The sequence below is a fragment of the Oryzias melastigma genome, linkage group LG2 (assembly GCF_002922805.2).
Source record: "Oryzias melastigma strain HK-1 linkage group LG2, ASM292280v2, whole genome shotgun sequence".
In the NCBI taxonomy this organism is placed as follows: domain Eukaryota; kingdom Metazoa; phylum Chordata; class Actinopteri; order Beloniformes; family Adrianichthyidae; genus Oryzias; species Oryzias melastigma.
Window position 1 is genome coordinate 8,433,380 of NC_050513.1, and position 13,552 is coordinate 8,446,931.

The window sequence follows — 13,552 nt, forward strand, 5'->3', positions numbered from 1 at the left end:
CTTATAAAACAAAGCTATTATTTAGGTTAAAGTAGAAAAAACCCAAATGATTAAATCGATTTTCTCTTAAGTAATGCGATATTGATTATTCAAATCTAGTGATTGGTTTATCTTTAAAGCATTTTTTTAAGACAATGGACAGTTTTTTTTAAGGAATTTGACATTTTATTAACTAAAGCCTATTGTTTCTCAATGTAGATCTCCTTTTATTTGTTGAAACATTTGCCAATTAGTGTTAGCTTCACCAATTTCCTATTTAAAAAAAGGTTAGGGTTGGGTTAAATGGGGTACTTCCCTTAAAATGTGTTTAAATTGTATAAAAACGACAGATGTCATGCTTCTTATAGCAAAAACAGACATAAAATGCCTATAAAACTGTTTGAATTTGAATTTATTTATTGAATAAGGACAGATATAAAATCATAGACATACTGTAAATAGCCCATATCATAATACTTTTAGCCATAGCTAGTTTGCAGCATATGTCCTTCGCTGGGTGTTTTCTGTTTTACAAATTACAGATGTAAAAAATTAGAGTAAAATACAAAAAATAAAACAAAAAGTCTATGTTTAAAAAGTAAAACTATGCATTTTCTATCAAATTCTCCACTAATCTAAAGCTAGCATTGGTTTATTTAAAAAAAAAAAAAAAACGAATCAAATTTAAGTGAATTAGGTGTTCTATCAGTGATGCAGCCTTTACAGGATTCGTTTTCCCAATGAGATAGCTCTCTAGAGTTCATTGAAAGTGCTTTTTAGGACACTCATCTGTCTGCCAGAAGGAAGCTAGTAAACAGGCGTCAGACGACGATCACAGCCTTGAACCTTTAAGCTGTAATCAGGAGAAAGCTCGTTAAAAGCGCGAGTTGATGCCAAAAGTGAGCTGAAAGTATCTGTTCCCTTAACCCAGAAGAAATTGATACAATGACACATTTATAGACCTCATCTGCAGGACGTGAACATAAACATATCAATAATCCTATGAAATGATAACTCTGACTTCAAAAGACAGCTCTGATGTCATCGATAGATAAGGATCGTGTGCATCCACCTGTAGGGGAGAGGCCAAAACATCCGTTAGTGGTGACCTTGGACGTGCACTTCTGTTGAAATCTCCACTTTCAGCTCGTGAGCAGGTCCTCAAATATTGACAGGAATCCCTCGATAAAATCAAGGGGTCATTCACCTTTCCTATGGTTTGAAGGACTAGTAGAAAAAAAACTGTGTGTACGAAACAAACATTATCAATAAAAGCAAATAAAAACTAAAGGTTTACAGTTAATGTCATGTTAAAAAGAACTGCAAACCTTTCTACATACAAAAAAAGAGAGAGTTTTTAGTTTGGGCTTTCGAAAACGAGACACCTATCAGTAAAAGCCTGCAAATTAGTCTGGAGTTTAAAAATAAAAAACCTCTGCAGCTGGAAACGAGGCCTCAACAAGAGAGGTGTTCACGGAAGATGGAAAAAAGATGTTGATATTCCCCAGTCAGCTATGTCTAAAATTTGGAGCAAGGACAAACAAAACATGTGACACTTACAGTTGGGACAAGAAAAAAAAAAAAAAAAAAAAAAGCACTTTTTATGATCAGAAAGTGAGTGAACATCAGGGGTTTATAATCTAACTGTAAAGTGAGATGACAGGAATGAGGTCAATGTGCTGAAGTGCCAGCCGACAACCATAAACTATAGAAATTCTGTATGTATTTTTCATTCCATTAATACAAATTAACTTTTTTGATGACTAATGCATTGATCAGTTGCAGTAATTGATCAGTTACTGCAAATTTTTCAGAAAAAAACGGAGAAATTCTGTTGTTAAATCTAGTTTAAAACCACACAACTTCATTGACGAAGTATCTAAAAATGTATGCTTTTCAAAAACAGGTTTATGGCTAAATGTCTTATATAAACAAGTCCCTCTGTACTCAATTGGAGTGTCAGGTAGTATTAAAGGCAAAGTTCGTCAATTATCAGAGATCTGTACGCAATCCCAGGCACTGATTAATCAGTAAACCTCCACAAAGCAATTAAAAGGAAGTTTATAACCACTGCTTGAGCATATTAACGCGTAGCCTTCCTTTAAGAGTTGCTCACTGTTCATCACTGAAGCCTCAGGTAAGAAAAAAGGAAAGCTCATCGCGGTGTAGTACACGTACTAGTAATGTTTGTTTATTTTGGAAATCTAAAAAGTTATTTTCATCTTGCAGGATGTTTAAGCTAACGCTACTGTTCCTGACACTGTCAGGTAAGATTTTACTGGCTTTATATTTGATTGTGCTCAATAGGTTTTAAAAAAGGTTATTATGGTTTTATTTTTTTGCAGATGATATGACTTTTATTACGTTTTTGCTTAAGTGATCGTCGCTTGTTCTATAAAGCCACATAAAAAAAGAGGTTTTGTGTGCTTTACTTGTATTTAATGATTATATTTGTACATAGTTGTTGGATAGCTCTTTTCATTCTTGTCTTGTTGCATTATTTCTTATTGACCTTTTGACTAGTTTTTCGTTAAATGTTAAATTTCTATCCGATTTATCTTTACTCGATTTAATAAAGGCTATTTTTTTGGTATAAAATACTAAAATATAAGAGTGTATAGATATAAATACCTGCCAATCACGGGAGATTTTGATTATCAGATCAAATAGAACTATGCTACTTGCTTTAACGGTACAAAAACAGAATATTTTTGATTGAAATATTGAAAATTAGCTTAGTAGCTGAGAAGATGTAGATCAGTACTCCAAGGACTTTGGTAACTGAAACAGAAGAGTTCAAAGTTTGTTTTTTGCTTTGCAGTTTGTTGCTATGGCTTTGTTGTCAAAAGGGTTATAAGTCGCCAACACTCATGTCGTAAGAGCAATTGACCTTTCTAATGATGATACAGTCATCGACTTTGACCATTACTGATTTATTACACTGTTAAAGGAAAAGCTCATTTGATAAAAAAGTTAATTATTGATATAAATTCAGATGTGCGGAAGCCTGCATATTCCAAAAACGTCTTAACTCATCTGTATATTAGAGAGTACTTTGAAAAAAAAACTGTAATATTGTTTTACCAAGTCAACATGTGTCTTTTATTTCTGTATTTGCTGTGCTATATTTACAACTGTCCATTATCTGTGTTGGTATTCCAGGCCTACAAGCTGTTCCAATCGCAGCCCCAAGGCAGAAGCCATCTACCAACCACAAACATATTCCTGAACACATCCCTAAAGGTAGCGACCCATACATATGTCTTAAAAGACAAGATTTTGAAGACAAGGTCTTTGACTTAACTAAAGCCCCCTGCCTTCAAGGCTACACTCACAATGTGTGAATTTGTACCCGAGTCGAGTGCATATCACCCATAAAGTCTAGTTAGTTTTATTCCAAGCTGATTTGTAGAGGTAGATAAGAGTAATACATAGTGGTAAGGTAAAAGTTTTATGTCGTATTTAGCATCACATTATACTCTACAAAGCAAACTACAATGGAAATACTTGTATTTTTACTCACCTGCTTGTTAGTGGTGAATGATTTGCAAACATTTCATGATACTATTTACCGAACCTACAGCTAATACTCACCATTGCTTGGCTATGTCTTGTAAACACATTCTCACTTCAAACCCGTCTTATATGGACGTATGGTTCGGGCCCTCTCCGCGTCACTTTTTGATGTTTTAGATGTCCCCAACTTGTCGTTCCAACCTCCAGGCCCCCGAACCAGTACTGGTCTCAGGGTGCTTGGTACCGGGCCACAGATGCCAATCAGAGGTCCCCAACCCTTGGGACGCGGACAGATATTGGTATTGGTACCGGTTTTGCGTCCGTTACCCTGTCCAGTACCACATCCCGAGGGTTGAGGACGTGTGATTTAATGGAAACAGCCAGTAGGTTTAAAAAAAAAAAATAAGGAAAAGTTGGGGACACCCAAAACTTCAAAAAGTAATGCGGAGGGGGCCCAGACCCTACATCTATATATGACGAGTTGGGAGTGAGTACTACATCAATCTTCCTTAAAGCAAAAGGCAAACACCTACCTCTACCATCCACCGTTTCAATCATCGAGGCATAGACAATTCTGTTGTTCCTCATCGATGTTAGAAATTGCAACTATCCTGACTTGACTTGGAGAAAATCGCAAAAGAGTAGGTACTTAGAACTGCAGCCACAGCATGGAACCCTATCCAGTGGAAACGGCTTCAATTTGAGTAGAGCAAGACTGACCGGTGCTTAGTTGCCATTAGTTGAAATCTACAAAGTATACACTCAGACACGAGTTGTTCACAAGTGATATTGAGATACTTTGATGGGCCAACTCTGTTTGAGTGAGTCCGAGTCTAGTCTCATTCTGTAGCGTTTAATTGGACATGAAAAAATTGTCCTAACGAAAGTCTTCTGTCTTTTAGTGCCCGCCAATGTACCAGCCCAAAAGAATGGCGGCGGTTGGGTTCGTGTGGAAGAATCACTGTCTTCTCACCCACTCCCCGATGGTTTTAGACAGGGAACCGAGCGCTTCTTGCCTATCCCAGATGGTTTTAGACAGGGAACCGAACGCTCCATGGCCATCCCAGATGGTTTCAAACAAGGAACGGAACCCTTCATCTCTATCCGGGATGGTTTCAAACAAGGAACCGAACCCTTCGTCTCTATCCGCGATGGTTTCAAACAGGGAACCGAACCCTTCGTCTCCATCGAACACGGTTTCAGACAAGGAACTGAACCCTTCATGTTTGTCCAGCATGGTCCCAGACAAGAAGCTGAACCCACCAACAAGAGAGCGGCATGCAAGGGAAAGGTCATTGATGGAAAGTGCTTTGAGTCAAACCCCTTACCCATGAACTATGAAGAGAAGGTTAGACTCTTTCAGTAGATATCTACTTCTTTACTATCATCAACTTACTCAAACATCTATTGAGATTAGTCAAATCTTCTACATGGTGCTTTGAGTAGTTGCTAGATATAACAAAGATCAAATTTGTCAGTAACAAATCCACAAGACTGGCTTGGCTTACAGACTTTCCATCCATAACTTTCAAATTAAAATTTGTGTTCTTGTCTTTGTACAGGTTAACCAACAACAAGCCAAACACTTGAACAAACGCGATGTTGCTCCAGATCATTCCCACCAAGGTACTGACTCTCCTGAAAGACAACAAGTTTGGAGATTTACAGTCTTTTCCCGACTGACCTCTGAGTCATTAAGTGTTTCCTTGTACTTAAAGTAAACTTTATAACCAAGAAGCCTTCTGTCTTTTAGGGTCTGTCCCAGATGGTTTCAAGCAGAACACCGAACCCCGAATCACCATCAGGGATGGGTTCAGACAGGGAACCGAACGGTTCATGCCAATCAAAGATGATTTCAGACAGGGAACTGAACCCCACATCACGATCAGAGACGGGTTCAAACAGGGAACTGAACCCCACATCATGATCAGAGACGGGTTCAAACAGGGAACGGAACCTCGTATTACGATCAGAGACGGGTTCCGACAAGGAACTGAGCGGTTCTTGCCTATCCACGATGATTTCCAACAGGGAACAGAATCCTTCAAATCTTTCCAATACGTTTTTAGACAGGGAACTGAACCTGACAGAAAAAACATGATGTGTAAAGGGGGCGCCATTCGTGGAATCTGCTATGTGTTCAACCCAACGTCGTTGACCTTCTACGATGCACAGGTAAGACTTATCTCTTAAAAAGAAATCCATCAAACACCTCTTGGTTCTTATGGGATCTTTAAGCAGCTTTTGACAAAACAACAGCATAGACGTCCCATAACTAAAATGACTTTTTATATATCACAAAAAAACAGTCTTCAACTTTGTTCAGTTATGGATTTGAATAACAAAATACTTTTTTTTCTGCACAGAATGTCTGCAAAGATCTTGCTCCAAATGCTAAACTAGCATCTGTAAACAGCAGCTATCTGCACAAACACCTAGTTTCCCTGGTAACAAAGGGTGGCAAGAATAAACCCGTGGCCACCTGGTTGGGAGGCACCATCAAGGTAAGCTCGCCTCATATTTAATAACTGGTTCTTGGAGTCCAAAAGGACTGCAATGAGAAACCGCCCAGAATTACATTTGGTTTTAATCCAAAGGCCTAATAGCGTTGATGAAAGCACACTGACCATGTACTGCAGCACTAAAACGAGGCCAAGGAAAGTGTCATCAGATACGTTATCACCAGGATAGATAGTATTATTCTTACCTTGGTAAAACATTGAACTTTGAACTTTAGTTTGGAAGCGCTTGCATGGTTTCCATTTTCTCACTGAGATGCCAGTTCAAGAAAATAAGTTGTTTAAATGTTACAGCTAAACCGTGACCAAAGAATCCCTAATTGGACGATTGAAGCTAAGAAATTGTTTATTAAAAAATGATGTTAAAGTCAAAGATTCATGGAATGTGTTTGCCCCCCATAGAACCAAAAGGCATCATGGGAGGATGGATCTGAATGGAAGTACAGCAGATGGATGCCGGGTTATCCCAACATTCATACTGACAAACCTCTCTGTGTGGAGATGTTCGAGAAAGGTACGACTCATCCCGGTATCCAATTTTCAACATAGTTTTATCAAGATTTTCTTAGATCGATGTTAATTTGAAATTTCTATCATTTTTTTTGTTACGGAATCACATCAATTCCAAAAAGATGCAAACTGAAGTTTCGTTTAGTTCTCCTTCTGTTAAACTCTGGCTGAACTTAGAGTTAGATGGCCCTTATTTTAGTTCAACAAATTGTCCTTTTTGCTTTCTTAATACATTTTTTATAGCAACAGATATGGAAATCTCCCTAATTTATGTGAGGCGCAATAACTTTTATGGTCAAATTATATCAATTTATCAGTTGTGGTTTTCATCATTTTGGCTTGTTGTCTTGAACAATACAAATTCGAGGACATTTCTAAACCTGAACATCACCCAACCACAGCTCTATTCCAGAATAGGAAAAACTTGGTGACATATAATTCCTAATCCGAGTCTCTGATTGGTCAAAGTTCCATCTGGTTTGAACTGCTACGCGTTTTTAATGTATATAGAGCCCGAAAACCATCTTAACACGAGAATTTTTAATATGAAAGTCCTAAAACTGAAGACTTTTCATTGGAAGCGGTCACTTGAACAATTTATTATCAAGGACGTTGTGATTATAGCTTTAAAGGGTTAACTACTATTTTCAATTGAAAATTAAAAAAAACCCTAAAAGGTAGTTATAGAATTTTGGACCCAAAAATGTAAATCATCTAGTGGCTACTTTGTGAACTGACCTGGCTCCAGTTATTTTAGCATTTAAATCATAAACAGGAAGTTGTTGAGTTTTTAAAATCTATTTTTCTTAAGTACCCGACTTAGTCAGGAAAAATGTAGAGCATCTTACTTTTGTAACAAGCCACCTAGTGCTCACTTTGTGAACTGACCTGGCTCCAGTTACTTTAGCATTTAAATCATAAACAGGAAGGCAATTAATTTTTTTTAATTATTTTTCTTAAAAACCACCTGAATCAGTTAGAAAAAAGTAGATTCCAGTTTTTGCAACAAACCACCAAGTGGATACTTTGTGAACTGACCTGGCTCCAGTTAATTTGGCTTTTAAATCTGCCTCAAACAGGAAGTCATCAAGTTGTTTTAATTTTATTTTTCTAAATAACTACTTGACTTTCTCAGAAAAAATTTAGAATATCTTACTTTTGTAACAAGCCACCTAGTGGTTAATTTGTGAACTGACCTGGCTCCAGTTATTTTTGCTTTTAGATTAGCATAAAACAGGAAGTTTAATATGTTTTTATTTTAGTTTTTTTTAACACCTGACGCAGTCAGAAAAAATGTTGCGACTAGCTTTTGGACTAAGCCACCTAATGGTCACTTTGTGAACTGACCTGGCTCCAGTTACTTTAGCCTTAAAATGTCCCTTAAACAGAAAGTCAATGAGTTTTTAAATGTTTTTTTCTTGTAAACACCTGAATCAGTCAGAAAAAATGTAGATGCTAGTTTTTGTAACAAGCCACCTAGTGGTTACTTTGTGAACTGACCTGGCTCCAGTTATTTTTGCTTTCAAATATACCTCAAACAGGAAGTTGTTGAGTTTTTAAAATTTATTTTTCTTAAGTACCTGACTCAGTCAGGAAAAATGTAGAGCATCTTACTTTTGTAACAAGCCACCTAGTGGTTACTTTGTGAACTGACCTGGCTCCAGTTACTTTAGCATTTAAATCATAAAGATGGAAGTCATTTTTTTTTTTCCTTCTTAAAAACCACCTAAATCAGTTAGAAAAAAGTAGATTCTAGTTTTTGCAACAAACCACCAAGTGGATACTTTGTGAACTGACCTGGCTCCAATGAGTTTAGCTTTTAAATCTCCCTTAAACAGGAAGTTACTGAGTTTTTTTCTCAATAACCACCTGACTCAGTCAGAAAAACCCCAAAACCCTAGAATCTGAACGAGCCAAAACATCTGAAATAAATCTGTCCCTACCCTTCGTTTCAGGTGCGAGCTCGTGGACTACAGCCGACTGCCACCAGATGAGGGCGTCCATCTGCTCCTACCCCATGACTGCATGAGAGCCACAAACAGACAGGACATGAGCTCAGCTCTAAATCAATCTGCATTTCCTGAAATTAAAACTGGGCATAATACATACCTGTGTCTTTCTTTGTGTCTTTGAAAAAAACTCGACTTCTTTTACTAAATTCAGACAAGACTTTAATGATCATTTTCACGTGTGTATACAAAGCCGTTTGTACAGATTAAGGAGCAAAAAGTTAAAACAATTTGTTACAATTTAGTACCTGGAAAGTGCAAAAGTACATGTCAAAATAAAAATCATGCTGTACAATATATACTGAATTCATAAATAATCACAGTTATACACACATATCCAACCAAAAACAAACAGAAAAAAAAATATCTAGAATTTTCTGAAGTTCTGTATCCACGAGTTCAGTGGACCCTTTACATGCGGAATGCTGCTTTCTTTTAGGGGAAGTTAAACAACTATCTAGCTTTGTGTTGACAGCACTCTGGGATAAAGGCACTCAGTTTGTTGCAGTCGTAGATCAACAGTTTATCTAAAAAAGAAAATGCATCAAAGAAGAACAGGCTGGCCTCCAAACCATCTTAGTGTTCCGTTTAAATAAAAACTCTTTTACTGCACCGTAAATGGAAATATTTTCATTCCTATAATCGTTCTCAATGTCTCCTAAGTATAACTCCCTAAAAAAAATCAGTCATAAACTGCTGGAAGAAAGCTAAAGAATTGGAAGTCTGGTTCTACTGACCGTCCCGGTTCAGCTGCAGGAAGACCGGAAAAAAGAAACAGAAGAGAAAAGACGTATTGCTGCTAACACTGACATCTCTGGAGCCCTTGAGTATTTCAGGCTTTTTCCTTCTTTGCGAACAGTCAGAAGAGTCATAAATATCCTGGAGACTTCAAACCACAAAGTGATTTAAACAAAAATTACTCATAAATAAAGATTCAAGTAACTTGTCCAGACTAAATCTGCATGTGAAGCGTTTGAGTGCGTAGTGTGCAACTATTAGTAATTTACGAAAACACAAATAATCTCACAACTTTTTAACCGCTATCGTATCGTTATGGTAACTCCTTTTTTTTTCAATGTGAAGAACATGCATTCTTTTGTCAAACAATAATATAAAAATCACATGAAACCATACAGAAAGGCAGAGAATTTGGTCGTTTTGTCGTGGAGCTGTGTTACTGCATAAGGCGGCCAGGGGGCAGCACTGAGTCGACAGGCCGGCCTGTCTGCATCCGCTTACAAACTGGTAGAAACTTAAAAAATAATAATAATAATAAAGAAAAGAAAAAAGGCCACGTAAAAGACAAAACCTGGCAACAAACTTGCATGTGGATGCGAAGGCGCCGGCGCCGTACGATCCAAACCCACGAAATGCAAATGAAAGTAACCGAAAACGATGCAACTTTGTTGGTGATGAACAAATAAAAAGTAATAAAAAGGAGGGATAGGGAGCGTATGCATGGGGGGAGGGTGTAGGTCCGAGGAGAGGAGGTTTTGGGCGTGTCTGTGTGAGGGGGGAGGGGTCAGTTGCTGTCCTGCTGGGTGTTGTAAACGGTCTCCCCCGAGGAGATCTGGGTCAGCCTCTTATTGGCTCCCCAAAGCTTCCGGGTGATCTGATTGGAGCGCATCTGGGAAAAAAAAGGAAGGAGAGGAGGAGGTAGAGGGAGGGAGGGGAAGGGAAAAAAAAGGAAAAAAAAGGAGGTGGGAAATGATTTATGAGTGGTTTGGTTGATTTTTGAGGCAATAAATTAAAAAAAAATTAAAAAAGGACAAAAGTTGAGCTAATTATCAAGAGTATTTACAGAAATATATCACTAAAGTCTACTTTGGCACAATAATATTACTGGATTGGTCGTATGGCTTGAGATTACAGGAGTTTTACATTTTTCACAGCATGTTTGTCTGATTGAAAGACTGCAACGACCTTTAGATCAATCAACTGCATCTTTTGTGGCTCGGAGGTTTGGAAGCCGAGTGAAATGAGAAAGCGCTTAGTGCTTCTGGGAGCAGGGAGCGTGGCTGAACACCAGCTGGTCCCGCTGGTGGAGCAGTCGGGTCGGCGAGCGGGCTCGGAGCGGGGCCAGCAGCGGGGAAGCCATGAGAGGCGACGCCTCCAGGCTCTGAGCGATGTAGTTCCGCAGCGAGTTCTTTACCTCCGCCGGCTTCCCCACGCCCACGATGATCAGCTTCCCGTCCTCCAGGCCCACCAGCACGTGGCTCTGCTCCTTGGTGACGGAGACGCAGCGCACGGGGACGCGCATGGCCATGGGCTCTGCGCTCAGAGACAAGCTGCATGGGGGGAGGATGAGGTCAGCAGCTGTACTGAGGTCGTTTCTGTAAAGAACAGGTGTGGGCGGGTTACCTGTAAAGGTCACGGATGGACAGGTATCCCTGCTCGCTGCCGATGACCACGTACTCCCCTGAAACGCACATATCCGTCACCTGCTCCTTCAGAGGCTCGCTGCACAGGTGCTTCCCGTTCACGGAGTAAAGATGGAGGGTGTTTTTATCCTGGGGAAGAGGAGAGGTGCGTCACGGCGCCGATCGTTTAGTCCGTGTCGGGACGTGAGAGGTAAAAGACGCACCTTGAGAGTGGCTTTGCCCTCCAGGCAGGTGTGGACCAGCAGGTGGCCCTCCCAGGACACGGCCAGGTGAAGGATGGACAGCGGTAGGGAGCTGTCGCACGGAGGGCGCAGGCAGCGCATGTACTGCCCACGGCGCACCGTATGGATGATCACCGTACCATCCTGCAGCGCACGTCATTGTTCGGGTTAAAAAAGAACGAAAATGATGCTTTTAACTAAACATGTGGCTTTATTTTATATTATTATGAAAGCAGCAGTGGATGCAGTTTATTTTTCCGAGGCCATCTGGCTTTTGTACCTCTTTTTAGAACCGAGTTTGACAGAAAAAAAAGGTGGAATTGCTCTTTAAATCAAAGGGTTTTAACTAAACAAATCTAAAACTAGACAGAAATATTACAAAAAAATATTTTTATAAAGGCGGCAGTGGATGAAGTTCAACAGAAAAAAGTATGGAATTGGAAAAGGTTTAAACTAAAAAGAAAAAAAAAATAGAATTTCCCCCTGTGGATTAATAAAGTAATCTTGAATCTTGAACAAAATCATGCTTAAAAAACAATACAAAATTAAAACAAGAAACTTTAACTTCAAATACGCTTCTAAAAAAGAAAATGCAAGACAGTCGTTTGTTTTTTGGAGTTTTTTGCATTAAAATAGGCTAAAAAGGGCAGTAATATGTGTAAATACATGACATTTCCTTCAAGATCCTTTTTATGTTTTTAGCTAAATATGTGGCTAAAATACTTTACACTTAAAGTCTAAAAGATTAATATCTTGGAAGATTAAAATCTTCAAAACCAACAATGTCAGAAAAGTCTGGAATGTTGAACCTACAGTGGGCCACCAGGGGGTGGTGCAGTACAGAGAAACCCATAGCATTTAGCCGGTGATATTCATAAGTGTGTGTGCTGTACTGCTTAGAAGAAGCAACACTAAGATTTTTAAAAATATTTTGATTTAAATTAAATAAAAAGATAATAAAGGTTATAAAAAAAAAAAAAAAAAAAAAAAATGCTTACCGAACAAATCAAGAGTTACTCAGATCTAAGTTTTCAAAGGTCATTTTGCGCCTCATTAAAGCAGATTTCTAGTGTCACCACCATAACCCCCCCCCCCCTGCTGTTTTAGGAGCTGTGGAGCAGCGTGCGCTCTTACCCGGGATCCGGACACAGCCATGTCCAGCTCTGTGCTGACCCCCACGCTGACCACCTCGTCCGTGTGTCCGTACAGCACCTGAATGGGTTTGGGATGGAGACCCACGGGAGCTCCGCCCTGCCAGAATCACACATCAGAGCTCATTTATTACCAAACGTTTTTTTTTTTTTTTTTAAAGCAGCAACAGTGTTGTCGGATCTAACCTGCTGCAGGACCTGCCACACCATGCAGGTGGTGTCTCTGGAGCCTGAGATCAGGTGGATGCCGCAGTGGTCTGTCGACAGGCAGGTGACGATGTCTGCGAGCGACACCAAAGACACAATTAGGCGACTCTACGGCCAGAACAGAACCCATTCAGGTCGGAAAATGCTCTTCACCCATGTGCCGGATGTGCTGCGCCACCGTCCTGCCTTTGACCAGCGACGTGACCCGAATGCTGTTATCCCAGTGTCCGCCGCTGAAGAGCAGCTTCCCGTCGTGGGAGACGACGAACAGCCCCGGAGACACCTCCACGCCCGGGGCGAAGGGTCCCGACAGGAAACGCTGGGTTCTTACGGAAACAGAAACCGCGTTACGGAGCGCCGCTTCACAGCTACGTCTGAGAATTTTTGGGGAAAAACAACAGGAAGGAACGAGTGCTGATCGCTCCGTGTTCTCACTTGGCGTTGGAGACGGCGGGGTCTTTAATGAAGGTGAAATAGTTGGAGATGTTCTTGTTGTAAGGCAGCCATCCGTGAGTCCCAACCAGGCAGTTCTGACTCACCGTCACCTGGAAACAGAGAAAAAACGATACAAACTGATGGTTATTTTAGCTTTTATGATTCAAAAACAGATTTAAAAATAGTAAATAAATAAATAATAGTTAATACGATCCTTTTTTTAAGAATGTCACTAGACCAAAAGCTATTTGTGTAATATCGGAAACAAAAATATTTGAATTTGTTCAAAGAAGGAGAAAAGCTGCACAACACTTTCTATTAACATTTAGAAACAATCCATTTCCTTACTATATAATTAATCACACAACTATTACAAGTTACTTTTTATTTTTTGAATTTCTGCAGAAAAAACATCTGAATGCATCTACATGAGGGCCAATTCTTTCATAACAGTTTTTTCTTTGGTAAATTGAAAAGCCCTAAAATTTTAGTCCATCATAATAAAACTACAAGCTGGTTTCTAACAAAAGTGATCAGAGGGACGGTTACTATGAAGTGATTTTTGTGCCACCGTAATGCCAAAAGAAGCCGCAGTTTTGAGATCAGAAGCAAAATGTAAAGTTT

At 39.4% G+C, this 13,552-nt stretch overlaps 2 protein-coding genes across 4 annotated transcripts in view; one reads left to right on the plus strand and one right to left on the minus strand.

The window, feature by feature from the left end:
* The first annotated feature begins 2,010 nt into the window (after nt 1–2,010).
* LOC112160128 lies at nt 2,011–8,632 on the plus strand. 2 transcript variants are annotated; one of them, XM_036215603.1, is made up of 10 exons: nt 2,011–2,116; nt 2,209–2,246; nt 3,142–3,222; nt 4,398–4,843; nt 5,058–5,121; nt 5,249–5,358; nt 5,401–5,670; nt 5,862–5,999; nt 6,417–6,528; nt 8,480–8,632. In XM_036215603.1, the coding sequence occupies exons 2-10, from the start codon at nt 2,210–2,212 to the stop codon at nt 8,551–8,553; spliced, it is 1,332 nt and encodes a 443-aa protein (XP_036071496.1). In that variant the 5' UTR covers nt 2,011–2,116; nt 2,209; the 3' UTR covers nt 8,554–8,632. The 2 variants fall into 2 exon arrangements, with proteins under 2 accessions (XP_036071496.1, XP_024150275.1); XM_024294507.2 differs by having other exon boundaries at nt 2,012–2,116; nt 5,249–5,670.
* A 40-nt stretch (nt 8,633–8,672) lies between these two features.
* Nucleotides 8,673–13,552, minus strand: part of nbeal1 (neurobeachin-like 1) — a 50,422-nt gene continuing 45,542 nt past the window's right edge. For both annotated transcript variants that reach the window (XM_024294506.2, XM_024294505.2), the window contains 8 exons: nt 12,929–13,038; nt 12,647–12,819; nt 12,473–12,567; nt 12,270–12,386; nt 11,118–11,279; nt 10,895–11,043; nt 10,686–10,821; nt 8,673–10,160 (listed from right to left, as the gene is read on the minus strand). In XM_024294506.2, coding sequence (XP_024150274.1) covers nt 10,056–10,160; nt 10,686–10,821; nt 10,895–11,043; nt 11,118–11,279; nt 12,270–12,386; nt 12,473–12,567; nt 12,647–12,819; nt 12,929–13,038 — 1,047 coding nt within the window. In that variant the 3' untranslated portion in view covers nt 8,673–10,055. The remainder of the gene's footprint in view (nt 10,161–10,685; nt 10,822–10,894; nt 11,044–11,117; nt 11,280–12,269; nt 12,387–12,472; nt 12,568–12,646; nt 12,820–12,928; nt 13,039–13,552) is intronic.